At 38.1% G+C, this 24,089-nt stretch overlaps 1 protein-coding gene across 1 annotated transcript; it reads right to left on the bottom strand.

Moving 5' to 3' along the window:
* Nucleotides 1-2,304: 2,304 nt before the first annotated feature.
* Nucleotides 2,305-14,201, bottom strand: LOC105032985 (AT-hook motif nuclear-localized protein 1). The gene is made up of 5 exons (XM_010907595.3): nucleotides 13,381-14,201; nucleotides 11,971-12,038; nucleotides 6,104-6,235; nucleotides 3,412-3,573; nucleotides 2,305-2,904 (listed from the first exon to the last, which is right to left on the bottom strand). Exons 1-5 carry the CDS (start codon nucleotides 13,787-13,789, stop codon nucleotides 2,638-2,640), a joined length of 1,038 nt encoding a protein of 345 aa, XP_010905897.1. The 5' UTR covers nucleotides 13,790-14,201; the 3' UTR covers nucleotides 2,305-2,637.
* Nucleotides 14,202-24,089: the final 9,888 nt, after the last annotated feature.

Below are 24,089 nucleotides of genomic sequence, written 5' to 3'. Positions count from 1 at the left end.
TCAGAAGCGGCTACAATAAATTTCAACTAAGAAGGTGATAGTTGCATTTGGGCTGCGGAGGACTGCTGCCCCAAATCCATACTAGTTATTAATGAATCTGAGAATGAAAAATTCTTTATGCACGGCAAATGGTGTAAAAATCCGATATAGAGTGCACCATCTTATCTGATTGGTCTGCAAAGCCACCACTTTCTAACGTGCATTTAATATCTATAATTTCACTTTTTCAATTGAAATTTTGAATAACGAAAATACTCTTTTTCTTTGAAAAAATTATGACATCCTACGTCATATTATGACTAGGGTTGAAATCAGTTCGGTCGGCTTGATTTTAAGTGATTTTTTAAAACTGAACTGACATTTCAGTTTAAGAGGTTCCTAAAACCAAATATTTGATTAAACATAACCGATTTTTTCAGTTCGATTTTATATCGGTTCGGTTTGTTCATGTAGTTTTTCCAAATATTTGAACGATTTGAACAATTTTTTGATTTAAGTGGGTTGGTTGATTTAGTTTTTATTTTTTGATCCTTTATTATGATTCATAATCAAGTCAAATTTAATCTAAGTTGGATTGAAATAAGGTCAAATCAATATTTTAAATTTTTAATTCATACAAAGTACATAGTCCAACTTTGAATATACATGTAACATAAGTATATATATAAATATATAAAGCATGTAATATAGGTGTATATATAAATATATAAAATGACAGTATTTTAATTTCAGTTTGTCGGTTTGATTCAGTTCCAATGGATCACATAAATCAATAAATCAATAACCAAATCGAAACATCGGTTTTTCTATTTTATTCAACTAAATTGAACCAATTAAACTGCCAAACTATCATATTTGATTCGATTTGAATCAGATTGGATGGTTTAGGCGGTTTAATCAAAATTTTTTACACCCCTAATTATGACATCCTACATCAAATTATGACCTTTTACATGTAGAATGTCATATCATGACCTAGGATATCATAATATAGGAGAAGCATTTTTGTCCAACAACTTTTCGACGTGAATTTAATGTCTGCAGTATCATTTTTTCATTTAAAATTTTGAATGATGAAAATATCCCTCTTTAAAAAAATTATAACACGTTATGGCATATTATGACATCCTGCGTCAAATTATGACTTTTTACACATAGGATATCATAATATGATCCATAATATCATAATATGGAAGAGATTTTTATCCAACCACTTTTCAACATGCATTTAATGCCTACAATTTCACTTTTTCATTTGAAAATTTTGAATAACGAAAATGCTCCTACTCTTTAAAAAAACTTATAACATCTTGTGGCATATTATGACATTCTGCGTCAAATTATGACTTCTTACACACACAAAATATCATAATATAGATATAAGATGTCATAATTTTTTCCAAAGAGTAGAAATACTTTTGTCATTCAAAATCTCAAATAAAAAAATAAAACAGCATACATTAAATATGCGTTGGAAAGTAGTGGTTATATAGACCAATTATAAAAAATGATGCGCTCCACATCAAATTTTTTACATCACCTGCAGTGCACAAAGAATCTCATCTAAGAATATAAAAAGGTTGTCACAATCTTATAGAGTTGGTACCAGAAGTTCAGTAGTGTTGTTGTGTGTGATTGATTCCACTAGTTTGTGGAAGAATTCTTCTCTTCCAAGAATTATCAATGAACAGGCTTTTCCTAGAAGATAGAACTGAATACAGATTGGATACGGATTAAATATTATATCCATATATATATATTTTATTTAATAAATATAGATATGGATATGAATATTAATTAGATACAATTATTTATCTCTTTATTTTAAATAGATATGGATACAAATCATATTTTAGAAATATGGATATAAATATAAATTTAAATCAGACGATTAAACTTTGACTACAGAATCAAAAATTTACTAAATAAATGATGACTCAAATTAATAACATATTAATATAATTATTTTTTTTTTAAATTTATAAAAATTATATAAAATTAAATAAAATTATAAAAAAAATCAGATATTCGAATATGCATTGAATAGTTGTTTATCCATATCTATATCTATTTTTTTTTAACAGATATAGATATGAATATTAATTGAATGAACTTCTATCCATATCCAGATAGATTTAGATATGAGAACAAATCTAGATAGATATTATCCGATTCACTTTCACCCCCAGTCGAAGACCACCAATGATACTCTACTCAAATATCAATGAGAATAAAAAAGTAAGATGTCAAAAATTGATTAAAGTAATAATTTTCTTAATGGCACATACCAAATGGAAATTTCACTGAAACAAGCAAATATTTGGCTCCAGCATAACTCATTAAAACAGTGTTACAATAAAGGAAATTATTAAACTAGACAGTAGTGGACAATACAAAAACTCCAATTGCTAATGAAATACAACACCCTATGAAACAAACAGCTACTCAATTCAACCGTAGAAACCTAAATGCATATCACTTAGCTTACAAGATAAGTTAGGAGCAAGTCTGAAAACTTCAACTACTTCAATGCCATATCTTGCTCTGAAGCCACCTCATCAAGGAGAGCCAGGTTCCGATCAGTTAGAAGCCCCTGAGGCTCACACTGTGTGAAGCTTCGAGTGAACTGACCCTTAATTAAGATGCATTGATATCAGCTGAGGAGTTCCTAGTGTCATCAGGTATAGAGGCAGACCAGGTTTCTGCTCTGAAGGAGGTAGTTGCACGAGTTGTCTTTGGCATTGCTGAAGTGCCGGTCCCCTGACCGCTACTGTAAGCCACCTCTACATGCGAGCTCGGAATCTGAATGGTAGCTGCTGAAAAAGAGACAGATGTAGCTTCTAACTTTGGCTTCTTGCTCTTCTGCTCCATTTGGTAGCCTGGCAAAAAACTGCCAACTACGACCTATTGCAGAACAAGGGGAAAGCCAATAATTCATTTAAATTAAATACTTGCTAGCTGGAACGGCGTAAATTTAAGTTGCAGAGGCTTTTTCAAAGGCCAATTTGTAACTCAGTAAAATCTTGATATCCAAATTATTATAACTGACCAATATGTTGTGTGATTAAGTAGAATTGAATATGTTGTATGCCAGTAAGGCTCTGTGCCCCTTGTAAATGATTCGTGATGCTAAATTTCAATATGAATGATGAACAGGAAGATATTTACAAAAAAAAAAAAGTATATTTTTTTTACCTGCATTACTGCAAACAATTCCACATAACTATGCATGTTTTTCATTTATCTAAATGCCATTTAGATGTTACTGGGAGAACTCTTGAACTTGAGACGGAATCATATCTAAACCATGCATCCAATTTGAAAGGAGGATGATAAGGACATACCTCCTGAATTGTGAAGTTGAAGATTTTATAGCATAGAACTTGGAAATGTGTGGAAGAAAAGTATTACCTGCACAGGACTGGCAGCTACCAACAGACCAGCAACCCCTCCCCCTACAACTCGACCATCTGGACTTGCCAAAGAAACACTCATCCCACCAGAACGACTTCTTGTACCTCCATTATCGGTAGGCATAAATGATCCAGATAAGGAGAGTAACTCAAACCGACCCTACAAAATCAGTCCAGTGAACATAAAATATGTTAATAAGCAACAAAAAGTACATGATCAAATCATAGGCATAACAGCAGAAAGCTCATAAAAATAGGAAGATAATATTATTGCACACATTTCAAAGAAGAGTAATAAAATAAGCTTAATACATATAATAAAAATATGCAGAAAATCTCATATTTGAAATAGTACACAGGTTCATATTGATTACAAATTATATATTTGAAGTACATTGGTAACTAGGGAGAAAAGGTATAGATTTTTTCGAGTCATCTACATAAACCCCTAGGCCCTAGTTATCCGGATATTAGTTTGATAAAATACTCACTCATTACAGAAAAATAAAAGAATAAAAGTACACCAAGAGAATCAAAAGATTCAATAGAACCCATGTAACCATAAAATCAAGCTTTACATCTGTATAGGATGGCCCACATAGTACACGTATTATTTAACAATCTAATTGAAAGCAATAATCATACAATCATATGTGCACATCATAATATGATAGAAGTTTCCTGGGGAATACATCAACTAATAAATCATGGTTGGTGGTGTTAACCCAATTAATTGGTCACTGATGATGGTGTTTGCTGATTATATACAATCCCTTGCATATACTTGGCTTTTACAGTATCAACATTCTTTCATCTTCCATCCTTGTTTTGCTAATATGTGGTTACCAAAAGCAAAATTTTTTGAATACAAGATGGATGATACATGTAGTTTTTCAAATATCGACATTCACATCATGTAATCTAACACTAGATTTAATAAGTAATCAAAGAAGAACAAGCACTGAACAAAACAAAAATTACTAGGTCATGACATGAACAATGGTTCACAGCTATAAAACCCACATCAGCTAATGCTAATTCGTCCTCATAGTTTGTTTAATAGTTGTTGCACACTTTAGAAACTGCCACCTCATGTGAGCACTTCGTATTTTACATAGTAGACAAACTAAAATGTTCATAGTCTGGTTGCCATTAAAAGTAAGTCACCACTACTAAAGTCTAAAAATTTGCACATCCCTTATCACTTTAAAGTCAGCCTTTCTACAAGAACTACATTAATTTGAAAAATTCAATCATCCATTAGCTTAGCAACTACAACCTCTTACTGAAAGCAAAAGGTCACAAAGAAAGACCAATTCAACATGTCCATCTTTGGGCTGATGCAACTCCATGAGGTCTAGGGAATGGTAGGCTTTGACTAGCTAGTGGCTAGGCCTTGGCAAAGCCTATTTGGTAGCAATTAAATCAGTAGCAGACTAGGAACAGGGTCCATCAAACAACACTATCAGAGGCCTGCTACAAAAATTAGATAAAATTATTAAAAAAATATATTCTTTAGGTTACAGAAGTAAAGACTAAAATATCCCTACAAGTGTCAGAAAATCTAGTCCAACATAAAAACCTTCGACACAAGGTAAAGAAAAATCCTTTCGTACACAAATTATGTATTTATCAGTCATAAACGAAGCCTGTTTATATGAAAAGAAAGAAATCGGTAATGTTAACATTTTCTGCTACATGGGTTCCTCCCTATATTTATATTTGAATGCTATTATTAAAAAGATTATAAACAAAATTTATCAATATTTTATACTTCACAAAATGGATAAAGACTATGACAAGTCTCTTTAAAAATTAAATAGATTTTTAGATGTATACTTACTTTGGAGTTATTGGTCTATAATTCTCTATTGAGTTAAGCACCTCAGTCAAGGAGTTTGTACACCAAGCATTAAGAATTTATTTCTCATATTTCATTTAATATAAACATGGATAACAAGTCGCAGTAGATACGCTATAAGATTCTAAATATGTGGTATGGAGTTAACAATTTTATGGCTATTGATATGAACCAAGATTGGTGCTTGCAAGATGATTGGGCATGATATGCAGCAATCCAAAATTCAATATAGGCAACAATATTAAGCATATGTATTGCCCAGAAATGGTTAACACCATCATAGTGTGCAATACAATTCATAAACAAATAGAAGAAAATACCTCTAAATATTTAAAAGAATGAATACGTGGGAGACAGGATGCATCCACATATGTATTATGAAGGGAAAAGGTGAGCCTCCCATGAATACTAAGCATCAAATTATGTGGTTCAAGTATTTCTAACTTCATGTATCCTCAAATATGATCCTCATCCGATGTTGATGGTGCATAAGTTGAAAGACCTAAAATATCTGGTTATAGTGATGTTTCATCTAGGAATCATACAACTTGAAAATGAAAATAGAAATCTTGAAGATAACCGCATCAAACTGGATACTCGACTCTCTAGTTTCAAATCAAATACCTAAGAAATACCACACAGTAACACATTAATTTGACAATCAAGTTGTAATCAATAGAATTGCTTTATCTACATGAGGCCATCTAACATGTCAATGAAATTAAATCATGAAAATGAAACTATGAAGAAATTCTACATGGTTCTCCAATGCTTTAACCAACGAAAAGAAGGAATTATCTTTCCAAAAGAAAAGGGCATAATTACAAACCTCGTAAGTTAATGTACCTCCAGAGGAATCAGGCTGACGAAGTGTAACATTTGAAATTATACCATTAGCAGACAAGATACAAATTGCTCGAGGCCCTTGTTGAGAAAAAGATATGATCTTCATAGTGACATCCTTTTAAAAGAAAAAAAAGGCAAATTACTTCAGATAAGAATAACTTCAAACAATGGCAAAAAGAAACAACAGAAAATGTTATTGCATATACACAATAACTACTTTTACATCATCAACTGCTTTCAATAACAAGGAACTTAAGCCCTAGGATTACCTTCTGTATGTTCTGATACAAGTAGAACTCAATATCCATCAATCATAAAGTCAAATATTAAGAACATTTAGGAGCAACTAGTAAAAAGCCTTGTAGAAGCATATGCTTGATAAGCTCCAATAGAAAGCACCTATATAAATGAAAACTAACTAAAATTTGTTATAGCATATCATTCCTTTCGAACTTAAACAAACAAATCATCCACATATCATATCTATAACATCTATAAAAGGCAAATTAAAATCATGTTGATTTCCACTCATGATGTCAAGGAAACATATTCTCTCCACAACATGGAGGCAAAACAAATACCATGAATCACATTGTAGCTTCTCCTTAAAGTTGGAATAAAGTGCATGGGTACAAGTAATGATTGAAATCTCTTGGGATAGAGCCGTTTTGGTTATTCTATCTAGGCTGAATAAAAAGCATTCTTATGTATTCTATCCGGACGTCTCAACTAACAAAAATATTCAGGTTGGATATCTACCGACCTGAATCCTGATATCTTTATCCGGGATGAATGTTATGGCATCTCTATTTCACCCCGGTCATCTACTAAAGTGAACCATTATTGTGATGGACTTAACTATTCTGCAAACAACATGATTTCCTCAACCAGATCACAGCTGACCACGATCTCATATTCAGCTCAGATGCACAGCTGTACGCCAGCTTATTTATAAGTAGCTCAATAACCGCCTAACAAACTTCTCTAATGGCCTAACGAATTCTGGAAAAACCTCCTCAACCCCTCTATAAATAGAGAGTCAGAGATCCTCCATCGATAAATTTTGCTCTCTGAAATTAGGAGAAACTCTGCCAGTAAAAAATTAAGCCAGACTCTTGGCTCCTACCCAACTCTCCTCCAATTCAATTCAATTTCTCTCGCTCTTCCACTCTTTTCTACCCTTGTTCCCAAAGCTCGAACTGACTTAAGCATCAAAGGATCAAGAACCGAAGGATTCCCATCCAGTTTCTTGACTAGTTTTGTAAATCAAAGTTTTCGCTAGATCTCGAAGATTGCTCCAGCCCAATCTCACCCAAATCGATTCACTCTACTCTAGATTTTGAGCCCTATGACAACAAGAGGGTAAGGTGGTGGACCGACTTCCGGCACACCCAAGTGTATGGTATCATTATTTTGAAGAAGCTGTAGGTAGAGAACTTTAGTAAAAGAAAGAAAGATTGCAGGCCACTCTTTCCTTTTTCTTCTAATTCTACTTTCTTATCTTTTCAATCTAGTTCTATTCCTTTCGATTTCTACCAAGTCATATTCCTTTTTTTTTAGCAATTTATTTCTGATGTTCTGTAGCAGAGTACTTCCAATAAGATCTGGATCTGGCAAATAGTTTGATAAATCTATTGAAGAGATTCTATTGGTGGCAGATCTGTATTTAAATTTGAAGTTGAATTAAACAATCTGTTGATGGAAAGACCAAATATAATCAGATAATTCAGATGGAACAATCTTAAAATTAAATTGAAGTTATTTACTCATAAATAAACCCTAGCATCCAGAGGAGTTACATCGCAAATGATGAGCATATTGTGATCCTTCGGTAGGCTGGAAATGGGCCAGGACAGCTGACCTACCAGGCCAGGCCTCCATCTGCAAGGCTTGATTCAAATGGGTAGAACTTTTGGCTTGGTCAAGCTTAAACTTCCAGGCCAAATTAAATTTGGGCAGGTTTAAGCTGCACTTTACCAAACCAAAGGCCAGCTCAACAAATATCACATGACAAGGGAATAAAAACCACATGTTGGGCTACCCTACATTCCCCAAACATTTCTCCTCGCCCTTCACCGAATTCCATGCAGGTACAGATTTAGCACATAGCTGCTCTTCCCACACGTCAAGCACTCATATGGCATGGTTTGCTGCACCCTAATGATCACACAATGACCGGCTCCCTCAAACAACTAATTGGATGTCTTCATAGCTCCATGTTGTAATCAAGTTACCCACCATGTCACCACCTCTCTCTCTCTCTCTCTTACACACACTACCCCCCCTCCCCCCCCCGCCCGGTCCCCAAAAAAAAAACTAGCCAATCAGCCATTAAGACACCAGGTGCTATTGTATCACCCCAAAAGCATTTGCTTTCCATCCTTTATCTCCATTGGCACCCTAACTTATAAAGTTTTGGCCTTAAAAAAATAGTTCCGACCAAGCTTCACCCTTAGCTAAACCTCAATCTGCCTTTGTGCTCAGACCAACCGTCATTGTCAATTCAAGTTATAATAAGGCTAAGGATGGTGTGGGCTTGGTCCCTTCCCAACCATTGCCCGCATCCAACCTAAAGTCTTTCTGAGTGCACTTAAATGCATTAAAAATTGTTGATGTTGATTTTGATGATCATCGTTAACTGCTTATTATAACCATGATGGTCTCCTTTCTTTATTTCCCTAAGCCTATTTGGTAAGATAGAGTGAATAAGTTTACTGAAGAAATACAAATTCCCCTCTCTCTCTCCCCATCCCCCCCAAATAAAAAAGAACAAAAGAATCATAACCAAGATATCAATTATTGACTTTTGATGGTTGGTTAAAGGGATATTAACAACTAACGTCTTAGTTGTTTGATGAATTTAAGTTCTTGGTACTAGTTTCAGCAAGCAAAGTTTTTTAATTTACACACCTTTTTAGCTTTTTCCCCCAGGTGGGTTTTGAATTTCCTTCTTTTTCTATTATGTGGGCTCATAGGCAACATAATTTGCTTATATTAATCAATTCTCTAGTAAAAGTATAGTCAAGTGAAACATATAAAAGAAAGCTATTCAATCCTTGTAGACTTGCTTGTAAATGGTTTGTCAGATAAGTACATATTCCTTATATTATTGCTCTTATTTTTCTTGCTTTAGAAGTGGATTTATTGATAATTCTGCTCTTGCTTTTCTTGCTTCAGAAGTGGATTTATTGATGATTCCTCAACCATATAGTCAGATATGCCTTCTCAAAAGGGAATAATTACAAATGACTATGAATGAACTCACCAACTGTATTAAAACCCCAAACTAGGACAATTTGTGCGAGATGGAAACTTGATGAAATAGCCATTTAGGCCCAAAATGATTCAAAAAATTGTGGTGACATTAATTAAACTCAATGCGGCTAAAGAAAGATTTATGGTATCAGACATGAAATGGGATGTTGGAGGTAAAATCATCGAGGGCAGGCACAACACTTGTGCCCCAAAGGATGCCATGTCCATTGGTGAACCAAGTGGCTGAGGACACATCAATATGATGAAAATTAAGAATAATTATTTATTTTAGACAGGCTTCTGTTTAGTTTTCTTCAATGTAATCTCGTCTCAAATTGATTTAATAGGATATGGAAGAAGTTGGCTAGTTATATTTTTAACTTTTAAGTTTGCCTCATGTAGTCTCCAATAAGAGATATTGTGTTGGTAATGGTTGAATCCCTTAAATTAAAAAAAAAAATAATCGCAACCAAGTAATTTTAGGGAATATAAGGTCATCAGTACCAGACATGACACTTGTTGCATGGCACATACAACTCTTATTGGCTGGTTCGACCATTTGACAACATGACATCTCTGATTTCACAAATTTACATCAACAACAATTTTTGACATATCATGTTCACTAGTTTAGGGAAATATCAAGCAAAAGATAATTCAGAAGCAATAGAAAGACTTATCCATATACCGAGTTTCTATGATGCAAATCACATAGCAAAACTATACAAATTATGTGTGTTAGAAAGTAAAAAATAAAACATATTTAATTGAATATCAATAACATGAATTAATTGTAAAAACGTAAGTGAAGAGAAAAATAAGATTTTTTAAGTTGCAATTTTATTTCCACATGCAAAAATGGGGAGTCAAGTCTGAGGACAATGATGAATTTCGATGAGGGCATTGCACAAATTTTGACCTCTCTTGTAAAACAAATTAGTACGATAATAGAAGCATAAAATTATATTAACTTTGCATCTTCATGTTATGCACTTAATTACATATTAACATTTTAGGTAACCTACAAACTTTGAAAAAATAATTTCCTACTACTCCATAATTACAGGATAAAGGTAATTTGTACATTAAAAGCTGGTAAGACCAAGTGTGTTTGAGTATGTTTCTCTTTTCAATTCCTCTAATCCCAGTAGTGCAATGGTAGACTAGGATTCTATCACGAAATAAACTTGAGATGAATTTCAATTATTGGAATTTTTCTAAATCTCCAACTAAAATCTTGCCAAGCAGCAAATGTGACCTGGGGATTACCAGGAACAACCAAGACCATTATTGGATCAAATCTGAACAGGGATGATCCAGGTATAAATGGTGAGACCTCAAGCGAAATTCGGGATCTTAAGAATTCCTTAATTATCATTGTCCAAAGCTATATGATTATGTCAAACATATTTACTTCATGGTTTAGAAGCAATGTATTAGGAATCACCTCTTCAAATTTCAAAGAAAAACAAAAATAGTGCAACACATCCAAAAGAAAACTCAAGAGTTCAATTCACTAATTGTAAATTTCACATATCAACTACTTTTGAGAGTGTGGTAGTACCTGCATGTTTTACCAATAAAGGGGAAAATATATATATGACTGCTACATGCATGGTAGTAGATCAACATCATTCCTGGAGTCTTAAAAAGCAGAGAGAGGGAGCATAGACACTACCAAAAAACTGTTTATTGCTTCCAAAATACATCTATGAAAGTCTTAGGTGCAGATTTCTATGCTCTGACAAGGTACATTAAAAGCAACCACTCAATACAACAGCATCAACACTTTGCTATTTATTATTTACATCAACAATTAATTTTTCCTACACAAGTTTCCACTCAATGAGCTTAAGTGAAACCATATATTATTTGATAAACAAATGCAGTGGTGCCACAAATCATGACAGCTTGGAGGAAAAAATGTCAAAGAAAGTTATCATGATTATGGACAAAGCTTAAAGCTTTAATTCTGACTGCCTTCACCGCAAGAGAAGTATGAAACAACCACCACCATAGGTACCATCATTTTGGCAAAAGCATGCACATCAAACCAAATCAACTTACATAGTTAAATCATAAATTTAACGAAATATTTCAGATAACTTAGCTCTAGGATCTGACTAGTACATGAAAACAAGCAACCTGCCAAAAAAAAAAAAAGAAAAAAGAAACCTCTAGAATAAGGTTAATATGTGCACCATTCACTTATAAGGACTGCAAAATCATGGCAATGACATTATGAGGCCAATTATTATGTCATATCAGAACAAATGAGATAATGTAAAAACAGCACAAAAGTTACGAGATAACCAGGATCACATTTATATAGATACCAAACTGACTCCGATGGAGATTTAACATTATTAAAAGCAACATCATTTTCACTAATACTTAACACACCCTACTGCCGGTTCCATTCCAGACGTCCATGAACTGGGAAGAGAAAGCACCATTTTTTCTATAATACCCTGCTGTCAAATAATTATAGCATACACATAATGGAGCAGAAAAGGGAAAAGAGGTATTTCAACATCCAGTATGACAAATAGAATTCAATAAATAAAATGAACACAAGATTTAGAATTATAATACCTCGCCAGCTGCAACAGTGATGACATGAGGTGTGAAATTTGCACCAGCAGAGCACGCAACCATTTCACCTGTAAAGAAAGTTTAAAAAACATAACAAATCTGTAGAAATCCCCAGGTATGGACTCATGCAATGGATAAAACAAATTTAAGAATAAATGTTTGCTACTAAATGGATAAAATCACTCCCAAACATGTGAAAAAATCGCACCATGAATTTCTGTTATGGTATAGCTGCCAGTTATGGGTGAGGGCAACTACAGGCGATAAGGAGGTCCACCACACAACCTGGAAGGATGGGATGGAAAACATAAATTATTGCTTATGCGGTCTAATCACATTCAACCACAATATTGCATTCCAATTTTACTTATGCTTAGGAGTCCAGAGGAGAGGGAAAATCAAAGGTCTGTTACAGGGAACTGCATTATCTCTATAGAGTATAATAAGCACAAAGAGCCTAAAAAGGAAAAATCGAAGATTTGATACAGGGAATTGAATGGTCTCTTTCCTATATAATAAAATAGGAGAGCCTAACAACATAAAAGCACATAAACTATAAAATGATTAACTGGATTCAACTTCAGCATTGTTGAGGAGGTCATTAGTACTGGCAGCATGGAACAACAAGACCAACATGCGAATTATTTTATCAACATAAACTAAGTCAAATGATGCTATCTTCCTAAGATTTTGGGGGTCCCATCACTAACATTACAGCACTAAGCCTATCTTCGCAACCATTAGACAAATTATAAGCTAAACTTACTATTTCATGCATGAATCTGATTCTAGAAGCCCACAAGGTGGGGTAGCCCAAATCTTGATTCAATATCATGATCACTCCTGATTTCATGTCTTGTGAGTTTTCTTCAGAGCATATATATGGAAAACCAGAAAATTCCAAGGCTTAACCAAATGAGGACTCTGGAGGATTCGGATTTTGCAAACCCCACAAAATTTGGCCTTTTCCACAAGAAATAACTCCATTTCTCAAAAGATCTGGTGAAAGATATCTCATTTACAGGTCCCACGTACTAATTTCCAAAACCCTGTATCACCACCCCAATCTGAAAGGTCCCAACCAAATTCAACTGCAATGAGAAAGAGAGAGGCAAGGAAAGAGACAGGCAGACAGACAAACATTCATATATCTACAGGCTACAGCCCACTAATTTCCAAGAAACTCGAAACCTGAAACAACCGCAGTCGAATAAAGTTAAGCTGCAGTAAAAATCAAATCCTGAGCGTAATTATAGTTAAAATCATTATCTAACAACGAAACCACAACCTTCAAACAAGTTTCCAAGTACCAAGCAAAAACGTCTGAAAAGTAGGACAGTCAAAGAGAAACAAGTTACTCGAATTTTTCAATGTAGAACAGTAGAAAGATGGAGTTTTGGCACATAATACCTAAAGATTCCAACTCGACTGCGTGTTGTGGTTTCTTGACGAAATCCCCTGGCCGCCCTCTACCCCGCTTCATTCCCGGAGCCGGATGGTACTCGCCGGGAGGAGCCGACGCCGAGATCGGCTTCGGACTCAGTGGCATGAGCAAGCTCCCATCCGGCCCGTACTTCCTCGGCCGCCCCCTCTTCTTCTTCACCATCCCCATGCCCACGCTCCCCGCCGCCGGCCCCACCGCCACCCCCGCAGGCCGCGGGGCAGCCGTCCCTCCTTCCGCCTGGCTCGGGCCCTCACTCCTCGCCGCCGCCTCCAGAGGGGGCTGCTGCGGCGGTGGTTGGTAGCTCCCCGCCGCCTCCGCCGGCGCCGTCACCGCCGGTGCCGCCGCCCCAGCTGTCAAGCCATCTCTCCCTTCCATGCATAGATAAGCTCCCAAAAACCCTAGCAAAACCCCCTCCCAGAACTCCAAACGGATCAAAACAGAACGCCTGATCGTGATTCCAGAGAACAAAACCAATGATTTCCGAGCATTCGATTGCGTCTTCTAGGCTTTCACCGAGCTTCTGCCATTGGAGAGCAGAGAAGAGCTCGAGTGACCAAGCTTCAATCTCGTCGCCAAGGCCTCCTCTTTCTCTCTCTCTTTCTCAATCAGTCAAAATTCCCGGTTCGCTCGGACCGCCACCCGACTTTTCCTCGGCCGGTCGGGAAACCAGTGTTTCGTGTCGGAAAACCGCTACCGACTTCGTCGCGCCCCCGGCGGTTTCGGCGATCCTCGAAAGCCGCTTGGCAGCGAAGAGAGGAGGGGGAAGAAAGAAAGAACTCAACGACGGGTGGGGGAAGAAAATGAATAATATAAATAAATAAATAAATAATAGAATATATGCATAAATGGCAGATATTTATGAAATTGGGAATATTTTAATCGGACGGGCCACAAAAATCGAGGGGTGGGGTTTGGATTTGGAAATATTTATTGGGGCGTCCATCACGAGGTAAAATGGAATAAAGAAATGGGGGAGATGGGAAAAAGGTACGACTTTTCGTATTTTTTTAATTGACGCTTCCAATTTGGGGAATTGAATATGGGGGTTTAAAGCTGCCGAGGGAACGTTGGAGGCCCGCCCTTTGCCTACCCCCGACCTGCTCCTTGTCTTCTTTCGAGCTAAAAGAATTAAAAAAATTAAACCATATTGTGTCTCTTATTATCAAAAAGAAAATTTTCTGACGATATTACTCCATCCCTCGTCATTTTTCTCGCGTTTTTTCCGGTTTTGTGCCGGCGGATGCCCATTAGAACACCAAATCGTACCCCACACTGCGGATACCATGCGACCAGAGATCACGCTCATTTCTATAATATTATATCGAGACCAATGCTCGATAAATGAAGTTTACAAAATGAGTGATTGTGATTGACTACGTGTTTAACTATTTGGTGCACTTGACGTGGGTATGATTTGCCCATAAAAATGATCACACACAGTAGTGCCATGATAGTCTAGTTTTGATGTAGCGCCAAGCTTATTATCAAATTTTTATCTCTATTCGATTAATTAGACATAGTTTTTTTTTTGTTATTGTTTTGGTTGAATGTAGAATATGGCTTTGTTGTATCCAGATGAAGGTCAAGTGTTTCATTTGCTATAAGTTGTTACGGCATTATAATTATTTATTAATTGAATAATATTTTTTAGAATAGGATAATATATTTTTAAAATATTAATAATTTACATATTATGTGTTTTTTTCTTTGTTGATTGATTTATTCTTTTGATTATTATGTAGAAGTATGCTGATACAAATTAATTTTTGAATTATTTATAATTAAATCGAAAAATCGTTATGGAGTATATGCATTATGTTGGCATTTTATTTGCTATTATTCTTATTGTCTATCTCATAGTTGATTTTATATGAATTAATAAGCAAATGTTTCATCTTATATGTGTTATACACTTTTAATGTTGTAATTTTAGTTATCCAAAATTTTTCAAAACTTTGATGAATTTTCTATATTTTTTGAATTTTAAATCTTCACCGTCAATGAATTTGTTCCCTGACGCCAAAGTATTATTCCAAAACCAATATTGTTGAATTATTTCATTATTTTGCTAATAATGGTTTTTGCTATTATCATAGCTTTTAACACCAAAATGACAATTTTTTACGAGAGATCTTAATAAACTACATCATATATATCTTATTTATACGATGAAGAAATAAAAAATTTATCTTGTAGAAATTAGTGTTATTTTTGAAATCCATCATGTTTATAATAGAATAAAATTATATATAAACCTTCCTTTAATGGATCAAATAGGGAGCTCATCATAATAAACTACATTTATTAAGGTGCAGATGGTTCAAGAACAATTTATGAAAGGAATAAAGAGAATAAGAGAGACAATGATTAGGTGCTTTAATCATTTTTAGATGACCACGGGTCCGCTACTACTCTCATACCCTCAAGTTTTCTTCTCTTTTGATGCCGCTTGCTTTAATCTTTGTCGTTGAGATCCTTGCCCATTGACCAAGCTTGCGTCCCCTACTCACTTATCCATACTTTTGGCTCTTTTCTCCGTCTAACCTCTTATCTTTCTCTTTGGTCATTGCATACATCTATTCCCTCAAACCTCCCTTCTCTCACGGTAACCTGCTCTGATCCCTCTCTACTCTACTAATTCCAACTATTATGGGTGTTGGGGAAGTAACCCACCGATCAGATCAATCATCCTGTAAGAGGTACTGAATGTTGAATGGATATCTGGTCAGAATACCATCTTCCAAGACCTTTTCAGTACCACACGATGCAGCAGGAAGAAAAAAAAAAAAAAACAAAATAATCAAAATACGTGGATCAGCCACAAAAAGACTCGCCTACACGGGACATGCAAACTTTACTATAAAAAAGAAATTTTACAAGAGGAGATCTCACCCTCAACCCTTGTATACCCAATTTCTCTCTCGCTAAAAATTTTTCTCACAAAAACTCTCTCTTGGAAGACCCCCTGAACCCCTGAAGTGCCTGGCGTCCGCTATCCAGGAGCCTCCTGCTCCTTCTCTCTCAGCGCTTATGCCTCTCTCTCTTCTTCGGGTTCCTTCTCGGGTTCACGCCACTGTAGGTTTCTATGAGAAAACCAGGCCAAAAGACCACACCACCCTCTTTCTGTGCCTCACAGGCCCTTTTAAAGGGTTAAACATGACTTAGATTAGGTTTAAGACTCCTTAATCAACCCAAATCAAGTCCCTGACCGTTGGATCAAGATCGGGAGTCATCCACGCCGTCCGATCATGCTCCGGTCCTTGGAATAGTGTCGTGGACCATGAGAAACGCGTGGAAAATGCCCACGCGGTCCACACAGTCCGCCATGGACCGCCCAATCCATGGTGGACCGAGGTACAGGCCCAGGCAAGGTGCCTGGGCATGGGCCGGCCCGCGCGCGCGGGCCAGGGCCTAGCCCGCGCACGGGCCCATGTATGGGCTGGGCCACACGCCCGATTGGGCCGCCCGCCCGCCTGGGCCGCCCGCCCGCCTAGGCCGCGCGCCTGGGTCACGTGTCCCGCGCATTGGCCCCGCCTGGGCTACACGCTGCCGCCGCTCCGCTGGCCCGCCGCTGGCCACCGGCCGCCGGCGGTCCTCCGCCGTCTCGAATCTCATGCCGACTTCAAAAACTCGTATCTCCTCCATCTGAGCTCCATTTGGGGTGACCTTGGTCTTGTTGGACTTCATTTTTCACCGTGAACCTCGCTGTGGGCTCAATGTGGGCTGAATCTCGAGGCATTAAATCCTAACAATCTCCACATCGACTCAATATTCGACCTCCTCCAAATTCTGAGAGCTTCTGGATCTCCTCGCCCCCATGCCCTGGGGCAATCGCCTGCTGATCATGGATGGGCAAACATGGGAGTCGAGCCAGGCTACTCAATCCCATCTTCGTCGTATGCTGTGCTCCTCCTGACCTAAGACCTACTTGGGGCATCGTCATACGACAATAGGAATCTCATCTTGCGACGTCGCCTCTCGTCCTCTCGAGTCTCCTGTCTCATGCTCGATCCGCCTCCTAGAGCTCTACCTTACTCTGGGCTCCACCTGGCTTCCGAAGCTCCACCTCGCACTGGGCTCCCCGTCAGGTAATAATGTCCTCTGCTCTCCTTCTTCTCCTCCAGCACAATCCTATCGTCGCGTAGCACCCTCAAGATTCCTCTACCAGCTACCATCCTGTAGCCTCTCGAATTCAGTCTGCTAAGTGAGATAAGATTCTACCTGAAATTGGGTATGTATCGGATCTCCCCCAATCTTCTCACTACACCATCATGTGTCCTCCAGTTGACCATCCCAATGCCTCTGATCGCACAGCTCGATCCATCCGGCAGATATACAATGCCCGCACTGTTCTCCAGGGAGTCAAACTGCTCTGCAACATACATGATAGGGGCATACAGAATCTAATATCCACTGCTGGGAAGAAGTAGATACCTTGTCAGATATCTCTATCTGAATCACTGTCGGTCGTTGCTACAGCAACCACCGTCCGATTTTTGAGTTGAGGGCAATCTCTGGCTAGATACCCCAACTCCTCACACTAGTAACACTTGATTTTGCTCAAGTCCCTCCTGAACTTGGACCGCCCTCGTTGCGATCTCCTGTCGCTCCGTCTACCACCTCCTGCTCCTCCAGAAGCCACCAAAGCTGAGCTACCGCCACCTGAGCTCGAAGTTGGGTTCTCCCTCCTAAGAACCTCGTTCTGGAGTATCGCTGCGGTGATCTCGTCCATTTTGATAGTGCTCTTTCCCATTAGAAGAGCAGTCACCAATGACTCGTATGAAGGGGGAAGCAACACCAGCAAAACTAGCACCCTGGTCTTCTCCTCAACATTCTCACCAACACTGAGGAGGTCGGTGAGGATATTCTGGAAGTGGCTCAGATGCTCCTGTACGCTCTGTCCCTCAGTCATCCGCAGTTGGTAGAACTGCCTCCAGAGAAAAAGAGTGTTGGTGAGAGACTTCACCATGTACAACTTCTCGAGCTTCGACCAAGCACCGTCGGAGAAGTCTCGCTCAACACATGGATCACCACCTCATCCGTCAGGTACATGCAAATGGTGCTCACCATCTGCATCTGTAGCCATTTTCAATCCCGCACCTCCATGGTGGTCGGCTTCTCATCGTACAAGAGAGCATCGATCAACCCCTGTTGGATAAGCACGTCCTTCACCCTTGCCTGCCACAAGGAGAAATTGCTCTTACCATCGAACTTGTTGATCTCCATCTTGATTGTTCCTGTCTTCTCCATCTTCAGTCTTGCTCACCACCGCTGCAATCTGCATTCTTATACCGTCTTGCTCTGATATCACTTGTTGGGTGGATATCTGGCCAGGATACCACCTCTTAAGACCTTTTCAGTACCATGCGATATAGCAGGAAGAAAGAAAAAATAAAACAAAACAATCAAAATACATGGATCAGCCACAAAAAGGCTCGCCTCCACGGGGCATGCAAACTTTACTATGAAAAAAAAATTTACAAGAGGAGATCTCACCCTCAATCCTCATACACCCAATTTCTCTCTCACTAGAAATTTTTCTCACAAAAGCTCTCTCTCTTGGAAGACCCCTTGAACCCCTGAAGTGCTTAGCGTCCGCTGTCCAGGAGTCTCTTGCGCCTTCTCTCTCAGCGCTTCCGCCTCTCTCTCTTCTTCGAGTTCCTTCTCAGGATCATGCCGTCGCAAGTTTCCATGAGAAAACCAGGCCAAAAGACCACACCACCTTCTTTCTGTGCCTCACAGGCCCTTTTAAAGGATTAAACATGACTTAGATTAGGTTTAGGACTCCTTAATCAATCCAAATCAAGTCCCAGGCCGTTGGATCAAGATCGGGAGTCACTCACGCCATCCGATCGTGCTCCAGTCCATGGAATAGTACCGTGGACCGCGAGAAATACATGGAAAATGCCCATGCGGTCTACACAGTCCGCCATGGACCATCCAGTCCATGGTGGATCGGGGTAAAGGCCCAGGCAAGGTGCCTGGGCCAAGGCCGGCCCGTGCGCACGGGCTGGGCCGCGCGCCCGGCTGGGCCGCCCGCCTGCCTGGGTCGCGCGCCTGGGCCACGCGCCTGACTGGGCCGCTTGCCCGCTTGGGCCATGCGCCTAGGTCGCACATCCCGTGCATTGGCCCTGCCTGGGCCGTGCGCCGCCGCCGCTCTGCCGACCCACCACCGGCCGCCGGCAGTCCTCCACCGTCTCGGGTCTCGTACCGACTTCAAAAGCTCGTATCTCCTCTATCTGAGCTTCGTTTGGGGTGATCTTGATCTCGTTGGACTCCATTTTTCGTCGCAAACCTCGCTGTGGGCTCAATGTGGACTGAATCTCGAGGCATCAAATCCTAACATTAAAAATAACTTAACAAAACTACACCAGATACGGGCTCAGATATCATGCCTATTTCAAATCACCAACTCCATCAATCGTTCAATAGAAGCCTGCAAATTGATGGAAAGATTTTTCTCCAATGCAAATGGCCAAAATGTGGCCTAATGGCCTAGAAAATTAGGTCCAATAAATTTATAGATTCTGACCAACAGTCTATGAACATAACCTCTATATAAAAAGGTACAACAAAGATCTTCAGATAAAGGATAAGCTAACTCAAAAAAGCAAAATAGGAGTGGAGAGAAAAAGACACTGTTCTCGACCACCACCATCTCTCTCTCTTTTCTACTATTCCTAAGTTCTGACTATGATACCTCCAAATCTTTCACAGATCTTAAAGCATGGAACCAAAAAATAAAGAATAAGCCAGCACGTACAATTCACATGTTGGAAAAGATGCTAGAGAACCCATGGGCATGAACCAGTACTCTCGAAGGAGTTTTTTTCTCCATTTAAGACTCCTAGTTTGGATGGGAGTTGGAGTTTTTCCTGACCTCTAACTCTTTTGATCAACCCTCTATTTAAAGAACTAATCTCTCCCTTGAAGCAACTATCGAAAAACACCATTGAGTTTTGTTGAACCCTCTTTCCCTTCCATTTTGTGCTACTTGCCATCATCTTCTTTGCCAAAAATTAAAGACAAAGCTTGCTGGAAACAAGATAAACCACCTTTGAATCCCTTATTGATCTTCTTCTCCACTGTTATTAGCCATTAAATCATTTTTTCTGGCCAGCAATTGTCAGATTTTTCTAAAAACTATGTTCTAAAAATTTTTTTATCTTTTTGTGCCTAGTTCTTGATCTTCCGGCATCATTGTACCACTGTTGGTCATCAGGCCTTGGTCATGGCCACCATTGAGGCTTGCCCTTCTGACCACAGGCACCACTGATCAACTGGGGAACTCCCTCATGTCAAGAACTAAGGGGATCAAAGGATCCCCTATGCCATTAAGAAGAGAAGAGAAAGAAGGAGGATGTTGCCCAGCTATGCAACCCAAGAGGGGGGATGAATTGGGTTTTTAAAAATTTAAAATTAATCTAGAACCACAAGGATTAAGTAATAAAAGGCAAGTTAGTTAAAGTGAGTGATTTAAGCAAAGTGAAGATATTAGATGCAAGAGTGCAAGAAGAAAAAAAAAATAAGATAGAGAACAAGTAAGCACACCACAAATAACCAAGATTTATAGTGGTCCGGTGCTAACCTTGCACCTACATCCACTTCTCAAGCTCCTACTTAAAAATTCAAATCCACTAAACCGTATTCAATAAGAATACAATGTCGGTACCTCCGACTCTAGCTATCCCAAGCTAGAACACTTATTTTTCGGATACAAACCAACCCAATACAATCCGATTCAAGATTCGGATCAACCTTTCTATATTTTGAAATCTTTCCAAAACTAAAGATCAACTCAAAAATAGAGTATAATAGTTAATCATACGGAAATACAAATGTAGCTTCTTTAATGAGCAAATAAAGCTTTAAATATACTTTACACAATAATGAAGAAGCTTTTCTGATTCTCCTCAAGGTTGTTGAAGACTTGAATGAGCTCTTGAGGGGTTGGTGAACTTGAAATGAAAACTTCTTTAACTTTAAGAAGGCTCTTTGCTTAGGGCTAAAATGAATACTTGAAAAACCTTGTTTATTCCCTCCTTTAAGTGCCTTTTATAGCTTCAAATGATGGTGGAGAGTGATCTGGATAGTTTTAGAGCCGTTAGAGATCATTAAATGAGCATTAAATACACCAAAACGAGCTGAAAAACTAATCGTTATGGAATTTTTTCGTCGCATGGGTCAACTCATACATATGAGTCAACTCATGGGGTCGACTACTGTGGCACAGAATAGAAAATAATTATTCTATAATTTTGGCATGCACAGCAACAAAGATCGACTCATAGGGTCGACTTATGCACAAGGATCGACTCATGGGGTCGACTCAATTAGGTGTGCTAGTCAAAAAACAGCATGCCGTTCAGCCCCATTTGACATAAGTCGACTCATGGGGTCGACTCAATTTTATAAATATTATTTTCTTTCAAAATATATATCCAAAAATTATGAAATTTTCTCCAATAGATCATAAATCTTCTGTTCTTGCTCTTGAAGCTTTCAAATTAGGACTTGATAAAATTATGATTTTATCTCTAAAAAATAATAAATCTTTTTTCAAACCAAAATCATTAGGAACCCCCTCAAATATTTTGTTATCATCAAAAAGGAAGAGATTGTTGCTCCTTGAATTGATTTTGATGATTACAAAGCATTTGAGGGGATTACTAATGATTCTGGCTTGAAAAAAGACTTATTGCATTTCAGAGGCAAAATCATAATTTTATCAAGACCTGATTCTGAAGCCTCAAGAGCAAGAACTGAAGACGTACAATCCATTGGAGAAAATTTTAATATTTTTGAAAGTATATTTTATAAGAAAATCAGATTTTTATTTTTGAGTCGACCCCATAAGTCGACTCATGGCTTAAAGGGCTGAACGGCATGCTGAAATTTTGACTGGCACTCTCTGTGAGTCGATCCCATGGGTCGACCCCTTGGCATGAGTCGACCCTATGAGTCGATCTCTGCTACTTTGCAGGCCAAAATTACAGAACAGTCATTTTCTGTTCTATTCCACAGAGGTCGACCCTATGAGTCAACCCATGAGCATGAGTCGACCCTATGAGTCAACCCTTGTGACGGAAAAGTTTCACAATGGCTAATTTTTAACCCATTTCAATTGTATTTAATGCTCATTTAATATGCTCTAACGGCTCTATTTCAGTCCAGATTACTCTCTACTATTATTTGAAGTTATATAAAGGGACTTAAAGGAGGGAATCAAACATAAGAAGAAAGAGAGAAGGATTTTAAAGAGGATTTCAAGCATTCTTTTCAACCCTAAGCAAGAGCCCACTTAAAGCGTTTAAGAAGCTTTTAATTCAAGTTCACCAACTCCTCAAGTGCTCATTCAAGTCTCCAACTACCTTGAGAAAATCAGAAAAAGCTTCCTTCAAATTGTGTAAAATGTATTTAATGCCTTATTCGCTCGTTAAAGGAGCTTTTTTTGTATTTCTGTGCTGTTAACTGTAATACTCTTTTTGAGTCATTATTTTTATTTTGGAAGGATTCCAAAATGTGGGAAGGTAGATCCGAACCTTGAATCGGATTGTATTGGGTTGGCTTGTACCCAAAAATCAAGTGGACTAGCTTGGGATAGCTAGAGTCAGAGTTTTCGATGAATGTATTCAGGTTGAATACAAGTTAGTAGATTGAAATTTCCAAGTAGGACCTTGGAGAGTGGATGTAGGTGCAAGGTTGGCACCGAACCACTATAAATCCTCTTGTTTGTGTTGTGCTTAATTGCTCTCCTTTTTAACTTCTTTATTCTCTTGCATTCCTGCATCCAACCATTACTGTGCATCAATTACACTCTCCTTACTTATCTTGCTATTGTTAAATATTCTTCATAAGCTGTAAGTTAAGTTTAAATTTTTAGAAATTCAATTCACCCCCTCTCTTGGGTTGCATAGCTGGACCACAAGTGGTATCAGAGTCTGGTGCTCTAGCCCTACTTTGATTTAACTATCAAAAAGTTAAAGATCTATGGCAACTCAAGTTGGCACTTTTCTAGCTGAGGGGCAATCCACTAAATGACCTCCACTTTTCAATGGGTTAAACTATACTTATTGAAAAGCTCGGATGAAAATCTTCATTCAAGCACTTGACTATGATATGTGGAGTATCATAGTAAACGACCCTCACATACCCATTAAAATTATTGATGGTGTGGAATCAACCAAACTCGAAAAAGAATGGGATGAGGTTGATAAGAAAATGGCTCAACTAAATGCTAAAGCCATGAATGTTTTGTATTATGCCCTAGATGCTAATGATTCAATCGTATTTCAACATGCATGTCTGCTAAAAAAATATGGGATAGATTAGAAGTAACTCATGAAGGAACCAATCAAGTAAAAGAATCCAAAATTAACATGCTCGTACATAAATATGAACTTTTTAAAATAGAGCATGATGAATCTATAACTAAAATGTTTACTCATTTTACTGATATTATAAATGGTTTAAAAAGTCTTGGTAAGTCTTATTCTAACAGTGACCTCGTGAGAAAGATTCTTAGGTCATTACCAAGAACTTAGGAAGCCAAAGTGACCGCTATCTAAGAAGCCAAGGATCTAAACTTCCTACCCTTGGAAGAGCTTCTAGGATCACTGATGACACATGAGTTGAGCATGAAACAACACCAAGAAGAAGAAGTAAAAAAGAAGAG

This window comes from Elaeis guineensis, chromosome 4 (assembly GCF_000442705.2).
Source record: "Elaeis guineensis isolate ETL-2024a chromosome 4, EG11, whole genome shotgun sequence".
In the NCBI taxonomy this organism is placed as follows: domain Eukaryota; kingdom Viridiplantae; phylum Streptophyta; class Magnoliopsida; order Arecales; family Arecaceae; genus Elaeis; species Elaeis guineensis.
Note: the sequence above shows the minus strand (reverse complement) of the source record. Positions and strands in the feature narration are given on the sequence as shown.